Source organism: Plasmodium gallinaceum (assembly GCF_900005855.1).
Source record: "Plasmodium gallinaceum strain 8A genome assembly, contig: PGAL8A_v1_83, whole genome shotgun sequence".
Classification (NCBI taxonomy): domain Eukaryota; phylum Apicomplexa; class Aconoidasida; order Haemosporida; family Plasmodiidae; genus Plasmodium; species Plasmodium gallinaceum.
This window is the reverse complement of record NW_021628246.1, coordinates 34,240-44,396: the sequence shown is the minus strand read 5'-3', so window position 1 is coordinate 44,396 and position 10,157 is coordinate 34,240. Positions and strand designations below refer to the sequence as shown.

The following is a 10,157-nucleotide window of genomic DNA, read 5'->3' as shown; positions in this document are numbered from 1 at the left end:
ACTTACAATTACATAAGAAAATATATTTTTTTTTTATTATTTTTTTAAAAAAAGTATGACACCTTAAAAAAAAATATTTTTTTATCTTTTAAGGACAAAGATGGAGAGTATTTGGCTTTTTTAAAGAAAGATTAAAAATGCAATGCAAAATATGGTACGCACGGGATGTTATGTAAATTAATAACAATATTAACTAACCTAATTAATGTTTTATATTAATTAATAAAAAATGAAAGATTTAATTTATATCCTAATTTAAAAAAATAAAAATATGTAAAATTCTCCTTATATGAACTTTATTAATTTGTTTGTTAGATACTAGCAATAACATTGAATGGTTAATTAATAAATAACTGACTTGAAAAAGAAATTTAAAAAAAAAAAGTTGTATTCTTAAAGATTTATTTTTCCATTCTAACATTAACTCAATAAACCATTTTTCTTTTTTCCATTTTTCTATTTCTTCTTTTTTATTCTCTGATATAACATTCCAACTTCTTTCTCTTTCTATTTTATCTAATATGTTTGTTTCTTCGTCCAAATTTTTATATATTTTTATCTCTTCCATATTTGCCTTAAAAAATTCTTCTTCTTTTTCCCACTCTTCTTTCGTACATTCCTCTAATACCATCATATGAATATCTAACAAAATTCTCCTTTCCAAATTTTTCTTCATTTCATTTTTATCTATTCCATTATTTCTTTCTTTCTCTATTTTTTCTTCCTTTAAATTTTTATCAATTTCTTCTTTTTCATATTCTTCTAGCAATTGTACAAACCATTTCTGATTTTTGTATTCGTATGAATGCTCTATTTGCCATTCTATCCATTTCTTCCATATTTTTTTTTTTTTATCTAGCATAAAATTATTTACTCCCATTTCTGTCATTTTTTCAATTTCTTGTTCATCTAAATATCCTAAGTATTTTTCTTGTTCTTCTTTCCACTCTTTCTTCAAATTAATAAACCACTTTTCATTTTTATATTTCTCTAATATACTACTTTTTTTAACTATTTTATCGTTACTATTTTCTTCTTTAATTTTCATTATAAAATGATTTCGCATTTCTTTTAAATTAGAATTTTCTCCATCTTTTTCTATCTCTTCTAAACAAATATTAAAAAATTCTGTTTTATTCAATTTCCATTCCTCTTTTTTACACTCTAGCAATGCAGTCATATGTATATCTACCCATGAATTCCAATTACATACATCATTCTTGATTGACGTTTTATTTCCTAAATTTTTCATTTCAATTTCACATGTAGATTTTTCCTTTTGCGAATTTATTTCATTTGCTTTTTCCTCATTTAATGTGCCATTCCTAATATGATATACAATATGAACAGGATCTTTTTCTAATATATTTTTATTATATTCATCTTTATTTTCACTACTAGGTTCATTTCCACTCAATTCTTCTTTTTTAATTTCACTTTTAGGATTATCTGTATTTAATTTTTCTTCACCTATAAATTTATTTTCATGCATATTTGACCCTTCTTCTTTATCATCACAAATGCGTATATTTCCTTTTTCATTGTATATTCCTTTAAGTTCTTTGGATTTTCCCATTTGCTCATGTTTCGAATTTCTTTCACTTTCAAAACTAACCTCACATGATGGTATTTGTTTTTCGTGCTGTAACAAAGAGTGATTTCCACTATTCATTGTTCCATCCTCTATATTATTTGTAGATAATGGCATTGGTTTCTTTGAAATTTTTTTTATCTTTTTTCTTATTTTTTTTTTCTTTGATTTTCGATTACGAATCCAAGATCCAATAGGAGTGCACTAAAATTTAAATTAAAACAATTAAAGAAAATTTAGTAATAATGATATTAGTATCTTATATATATTTGTTTTTGAGTTTTTAATTAATAATTTTATCTTACTCTATATATAATAATTAAAAGGAGAACAATTCCTAAAATAAATATACCTACTGAAACGCCTGTTATTAGTACTTTTCCTATGGGTTTAACAGTAGGGGTAGCTTCAGTATTATTATCCAGTGGAGTTTGTGCGGTAGTAATATTTGGAACATTCATATTTTTAGGACAAATGCCCGAACAATTTGATAATGTATCATTTTGAGCTGCGCTTAAAGGTAATATATTATGTTGAGCAATAGGAGTAAGTGTATTTTGTGAACTTTGTGTTGGGGGATAGATTTTTCCAATTAATTGCATATCATTATTTGTTCTATTAGATTCAATTGTATTATTAGGAGATGCATTGTTATCTGAAGGCGCTAAAGATTTAAATGAGGATGGAGACACAGTATCATTTTTGGGAAGTGTAGCTTTAATTATAGGAGCATGTACCTCCACAGGAGATTTAGAATGAGGTGCCTCAGATGATGATTCATTTACAAAAGGTGCAGTATCATTAGAATTAATTTCAGTAACAGTTATAGGTTGTGCACTGCTAGGAGTGGGAGATTCGGGCATATCCATAGCAGGTGATGGATGGTTATTTGTAGAATGTGTACCATTGAATGAAGAAGCATCATCATCAGTTGTAGAATTAGTAAGCCCATCAATAGGGGATGCAGAAATTCCTGAGGAAGATGAACTGCTATCTGCAGAAAACATGTTTGTATGAGATAGTGTAGTTTCAGGAGAAGGTACACTTGTTGAAGTCGTAGTATTACTTTCAGGAGATTCAACGATAGTGGTAGGAAGTATAGAGTTATCATCTGTAGAAGGTAAAATTGTAGTTTCATTCATAGACGAGTTATGTTCATTTGTGCTATTTGAAGTTAAAGAAATGGGTTGTGTTGGATCTTCTAGAGGAACAGGAGCTGCAGCTTTTGCAGCCTTTTCAGCTTTTTCAGCCATTTCAAATTTATCTTTATCATCCCATGATGATATAGCATTTAGGGTAACATTTTTAGAATCTCTAAAACCGCCCATTTTAGCTTTTCTTTCATCATCTAATGGATCTACATCATTCCTAAAATGTGGTGTGTCAGAAATTTCCATTGTAGATTCTGTAATAGTTGGTAAGGGAGTTGTAGGATATAAAGATCCATTAGAATTATCCTGCTTATCTGAAGGAATCCAAGATATATCATATCGTTCAGTTGTATTCTCTCTCTTTTTAATTTCATAAATTAGTGATGTCATATTACATCGATTACCTGTGTCATTTAATATACTATTTTGCTTATTAGTGCTATAAGCATTCCAAATATTAGTAGAATCTTTTCTAAAAGATTCTTCCAAGTAAAACTCATAGTAGTTCATGTTAACAAATTGTCTTCCTCTCTTATATATATACATACTCCACTTTCCACAATTAAGTTGACTTTCATCACGTTCATATACTTTATAATAGTAATTAGATATATCACTAGTAATATTAGTAAACTTAGTAAGTCTATCATAAATAATTCTAGTTTTATTTGCTTGATATTGATCCTCCTTGAGTTGATCATTCGTTAATGATATTAACCCAGGTATATCACTATCTTTATAAGGACTGGTGCAATCATCATTTTTATTCAAAACAGCACAATAATCAAAATTTTTCAAATTGCATGATGAATTTGTTTTATCATGTATTTGCGTCTCGAAAGAACTTTGTTTTTTATTCCAACAATCAACAAGACTTGAGACATTATGATTTTTATCTTCATTTAATACTAAATTAACAAAGTCCATTCCTCTCCAATTTACATATGAGGATGACTTTTGACATTTATCTGTAGGATTATTAATTTCGTTGTCATTGAGATAAAAATTAAGTTCATTATTAGTATCTTCCATAAATGTTTTAATTTCTATATTGAGTTGACTTCTTTCGCTAGAGTTATCTCCATTTTCTTCTGTTTCATTATTTTGTCCATCTAATATACAGGAAGTTTCTTCTGCTTGTGATAAATATCTTGCTTTCTTTAAGATTGATTTTTTTCTCATGATTATAATATCATCATAAAAGGCTTTCTCAAAATATTTTGCAGTAGTATTCAAAAATTGATTTATTAAAGAAAAGAAATTTTTATGTGAATTATAGATAAATGCATAAATTTCACCAAAAACAAAAAGTAATGTATATGTATGTATTTTATACTTTAAATATATGAAACGTAAAAAAAATATTCGTTAATCCAATTAAGGAAGAAAAATAATTTAATTTGACCAAAAAATTGAATATAGATATTTTTATTATTTTTTAGCATCATTATACACTTGAATTACATTGGGAAATTATTATAATTTCTACATAGAAATGACAATACTTGTACTTATATGATAACTATATTATAAATTTGTTTATATTTGAAATTGGCATTTTATATGGTATAAGATATTAATTTAGAATATAGGGAATTTTTTGTTTGCCTTTTGTTTTGAATATTAAATTTTTAATTTCATGTAACAATAATGTTATTAGTTTTCAAATAACAAGAAAAAATATAATTAATAAAACAAAAGTTTAATTTATAAAATTAAAATTAAGAAAAAAAAAAAATAAAATAATTGATATAGTAAAACATCATTTATGTTATGAAATTATAATTAAAAAAAAAAAATTAGTATAAAAAAAATAAATTATTTTAAGTGTTTTTTCTGTGTTTTCTTAAATTTTTTATATAATCATGATTATGGATGTAAGTTTGAAATAATGATATGATTATTAAATTTTTGTATTTTGAATAAAGAATTTAATTATTATATAATATTTTTACAGCATTTTTTTTTTTGAATAGTAAATTTATATAATTAAAGAAGTAAAATATAGTTTATATACATATAATATAATTCACTTAATAACTTATAATTCTTATTATAAAGGATCTAAATAATATTTTTATAAAATATAAAATACGTAAAAAAAAAAAAACATATATATATATATACATGTAAATTCTATAAGTGGTAGTTATAATATAATATTTTAATTATTCATATATATTTTCATAAAAAGAATATTTTAAGTTTAATAGAAAAATGACTTACAATTATAAAAATCTATATTGTTTGTTGTTAAATTATTAAACTTTAAACGCAGATTAAAGTTATTCCAATTTTTTTTTATTTTAATATTTAAATTTTTGTTAACAAATTAGTGCATTATAATTTAGTTATATTTTTGAAGAAATATATATATATATAAAAAAAAAAAAAAAGCTAAAATTAAAGTTAATAAGTAATGCACTTATTTTTTCATTATAACCATATTAATCTTTTTGTTTTTTTATTAAGCGATTTTTATTTGGTAATATATGTATATATATGTACTTGACATTCTTTGAGATATTATTTTATTATTTTAGAATTTTTCATTATGAATACAAGAAAATTTAAATTCTTTTCTGATTATTTTTTTTAAAATATATCTTATAATGTTTTTAGAAAATAAAAATAACAATAGTTTATTAAAAAAAATTTCTTAGAAACAAGATATCATAACATTGAAAAAAAAAATGAATGAAAATTGTGAGATAAATTTATGAAACTTCATTTTTCTGGATAAAAAACAATAAAAAAAAAAAAAAAATAAAATTTATCATTTTGTTCGATTTGTTTTTTTTTTTATATTTATATTTTTACAATATAAATTACAATGAATGATTTACTGAGAAAGTCTGTGAGAAAAGTAAATGTTTTTTTTTTTTTTTTTAGCATTTAATATGATTTTTATGGGAGTTGATTATTTTTTTCGCAAGAATATTATAGGTGAAACCTATTTTTTTATGAATATTTATGATTATATTTATAGTTTTTCATTATTAAAAATTTAATAATTATTTACCATTTTTTATAATTTTTTTTATTTTTATTTATTTATATTATTAAGTTGATATTATGATTAAGAATGAATAAGTATATTAAAAAAAAAAAGAGAAGATAACAGATTAATTATTTGAATATTATGGCATGGTATGAATTTTATAAAAATTTTATTGTTGAATTTTAGAAAATTTATTTGGAATATGCAAGTTGTGACGAAAAGGGTGAAGGTTATGTTTATTGAGTAAAAATTTATTAAGTTTTTAGTTATTAGAAGTTTGTTGGTTTAAATTTTTTGTATCTTTATTTGTTGAGTATGGATTAATTTAATTCTGGTTATCGTTATATATTTAATACTTATTTTTAAGATTATTTATTTTAAAGAAAACAATTTTATTTTTATTTATTATACATTTGTGCATGTTTTATTAACTGGGTGTTCGGTAACTTTATTAGAGTACTGAACAAACGAATTAATGAAGAGCATATAGGGTTGCGTCTACGGTTTTGATGTATTTGTATATATTTTATATGCTTTGAATGAGTGATCCTTATTTACGTAATATACTTCATTCATCATTCTTTAATTTCAATAGATATTTATTTACTTTAATAAAAATCTTTATTCTTATTAAAAATTTAAATACTTATTGAACATTAATTATTAATTAATTGTAAATTACTAGTTATTTATTATGAGTTACATTCAGCAATTAATATATTTCTGTTGAATTAACAAACATAAGCAATTAGTAAAAACGCAAATAAATTATATGAATATTAATTACATGAAAATTTCATTTTTATATGTATAAAACTTTCTCTTACAAAATTCATTAAAATCATAATTTATTCCCAAAAAAAAAAATGTTTTTTTTTCTTTTTTTTTTTTATATTTATTTATTGGTAACAATTATTTTTCTAATTGACTTTTAATCAATTTTTTTTCCTGACGATATTTGTATTTTTTTTTTTTTATCAAAATTTTTCCTGACAGTCTTTGTACTTTTTTTTTAAAAAAAAGTACAAACAAAAAAAAAATCATCAATTTTTTTTTTGTGTGTATATGTATGACGTACTTCGTACTCTTCATTTAACTAGTCTTTTTATTTTCCAAAATGGTTAATAAAGATTTTTATTAACCATACTCCATCACCGTGGGAAGGTAATTGTTATTACTTAAAGTTTGTTATATTTGGCTTGTCTTATTACATCAAGTCCTTTTTGTACTACATTTTCAATTTGCTTGTCCTGATTATCGTTGATATCATACATTATAATGCTACTAGTTTATGAATATATAGGTAATCTTCAGACTTTAAATCATGTGTTAGATTTAATTTCCTTTTATTCTTATTTCTAACTTGTATTAAATTGTGAAGTTTCCTTTCATATATCTCCCTGGTTTTTTTACTCAACAATTTTATTTTTGACATTGGAATTTGTACTTCTTTACCTCTATAATATATAGGTAATGCTTTCAGAATTCTGCTTTCAATTTTAGTTACTCTGTGAGGAAATGACCAATATGATTTATATTGTATATTTCTACTATAGTGTTTCATTTTATTCCTTTCGTATTCCGATAATTCGTATGAGATAATATCTCGAACCTTAATATTCTTATTCTCAATTATAGGTTTTCTTTTGATTTCATTACATCTTCATGTATGTTTTTCCATTTATCGTTTAAGTATATAATCCTCATTTCAGAAGTTGTTTCTCGTACTAATTTTGCAAACCCTGGACAGATACAATCTATGCAAAACATAGCAAAATAGGGTGTTTCTCCTATAGCTCCATGAGGTGTATTATTATATATTAGTACTGCATTTTGTACTATTTCTTCAAAAGGTAGATCTTTTTCTTCATATAAAGCTTTAATGATATAATCTAAGCTTTTATGAGAGCTTTCATTTATACCGTTTCCTTGTGGATAATATGCGCTGGTATGATACAATTTAACCTGTATTTCTTTTGTAGCATAGTCATGAAATTCTTGACTAGTATAAATTGAACCGCGATCTGTTAAAATGCTTATAGGGCATCCAAATATGGGTACCCATGTTTTCTTTATAATTTTAATTGCGTCCATAGCATTAGGTGTTTTATTAGTTATATCAGTTACCATAAAACGTGAATGATGATTTATTGCTACTTGTATATAGTATTCTGTACCTTTCCATGTTTTAGGTCATATAATATCTAATGAAACCATATCAAACACATTTGGTTTTGATAAAGCTTGGTTATTATTAGGTTTAAATTTCCTATTACGCATTACTTGACAAACTAAACAATTTGTAACGTATTCATCAATAACTTTACTAATATTGGACCACCAAAAATGTTTTTGTATTTTCTTTAGTGTTTTATTTACTCCACATTGTCTTGCGAATTTACTACTATGAAACTAATACATTAAATGATTTCTTTATTTTTCTAATATATATAATACTCCTGTTCTGTAGTGAAATGGGAAATCATCCTTCCATAATACGTCTCTCGGTATGTTATCTTTATCATTTCTTGCTTCATTTACTATTTCCTCGCAAGAAGGTATAACATATAAATCTTCATACAATTCTTGAGGTTTACTACAATATAAGGTCATGTAATTAGGAAGATCTGTTTCATCTTCTATTTACATAGTGATCCAATCAGCTAAGTTATTTTGAACTCCTTCAATATGTTCAAATTCTGAGTTAAATTCAGATAGTCTTAACTTCCATTGATTTAATTTTCCAGTATTAATTGAATCCATTCCAATAATACCTTTACAATATATTTGAATTAAGGTCTTAGATCCTTTAATATAATAATAGAATGTTTCGCATGCTACTACTATAGCAAATAATTCTTTTTCAACCGTACTCCATCTTTGTTGTACTTCATTTATATTCTTCGTTGTGTAATGAATGAATCTAGTTTGACATGTGTCCTCATAAACTTGGTTCAATACAGCTTCTATTGAATAATCTAATGCATCAGTATAAATAGTATAGGGTTTTCCTAATTCTAGGTATGAAAGATAAGTAATTCTGTCATTTTATTCACAATTTGCTCAAAAGCCTTTGAATGCTCTTCTTTTCATTCAAATTTCTGTTTCTTAGTTAACAATGGAACGAGTTTAGAAGTCCACTCTGAAAAATCTTAATATAATTCCTGTAATAATTAGCAGCTCCTAAGAATGATCTCAATTGCTTTTTAGATTTATATCGCTCTGTATCAATAATTGTTTTCACCTTATCTAATGAAGGTCTTATACCATTTCGATCTATCTCTTGACCAAGATAAGTTACAGATGTTTTAAAAAGTTCACACTTTTCTGTATTTATTCCTAAATTATTACTACAGAGTAATTCAAATACTCTTTTTAATTCTTCTACGCGTTCAAATAGTGTTTTTGTAAGAATGATGATATCATCAATGTACACAACTATATAATTCTCTTGAATTAATTTCATAAAAATATGTTTCATTATTCTTTGAAATTGTGTAGGACTTGTTTTTAGTCCAAATAGCAATACGTTAAATACAAATGTTCCCCTCTTAGGAACTATAAATCCAGTATATGGTTTACTACTTTCCTCCAATGCGATATTCTAAATTCCATTTTTAGGGTCTATTTTCGAAAACCATTTTGTTCCATAAAACGTTTGAAATATGTGTTTTATGTGTGGGATGACATATAAATCATCTAGTATAAATTTATTTAAATACCGATAGACTAACGTGACTTTTCATTGGCCTGTTTTCTTCTGAACCATTATTATTGGAGAGGTCTAATCTTCATTAATGACTTTACTTATTACTTTTAATTTTATCATTTCATCTATTTTTCGATGTAATTCTGATAACATTCCTTCACTCAATGGTTTAGGCTTATAACGCCGAGGTTTCCCTTGTACCTGAGTAGAAACTTTATATTTGTTGTTGAGTTCCATGATTTTATTTCCCTAGAGTCTTGCATTATTTCTTAATACCTTTTCCAATTATTCTTTATTTTTCTGATCTTTTAAGTTAGGTGCTTTAATAAAATTCTGAATAATTTCTTTATTCCAATTATCTAATTCATCCTCCTTTACTTCGGGTTTAACTTCCATGATATATATATATTTATCCTTTTTTTTTTATGATGGCACATCCTAATTGGTCCATTACTAAACCACTAAGTAATAAAAGGGTTTATTTGTGTTTATCATAGCAAATCTGATTATTATCTTTATATTGATAAATTTCATGTATATTTTCACCTTTTTAAATTTCATTGCAATGTCTCCTCTATATAATCCACAAAACTATATTGGTTGTATTGATGTGTCTGGCTCTGTACCTAGTTCTTTGACTGAAACTGTAGATACAGAATATAAATCTACTCCTGCATCTAGTAATACATTAACGTTATGTTCCTT

General features: G+C 24.4%; 1 protein-coding gene across 1 annotated transcript, besides 1 other annotated feature; it reads right to left on the bottom strand.

Annotated features, from left to right (window-relative positions):
- Window positions 1–250: 250 nt before the first annotated feature.
- PGAL8A_00270500 (surface-associated interspersed protein (SURFIN)) lies at window positions 251–3,924 on the bottom strand (the record flags this gene model as incomplete). Its single annotated transcript, XM_028671685.1, has 2 exons — window positions 251–1,795; window positions 1,897–3,924. The coding sequence occupies 2 exons, from the start codon at window positions 3,922–3,924 to the stop codon at window positions 251–253; spliced, it is 3,573 nt and encodes a 1,190-aa protein (XP_028528313.1).
- Window positions 3,925–6,163: 2,239 nt separating this feature from the next.
- Window positions 6,164–10,157: part of a repeat region that runs on past the window's edge.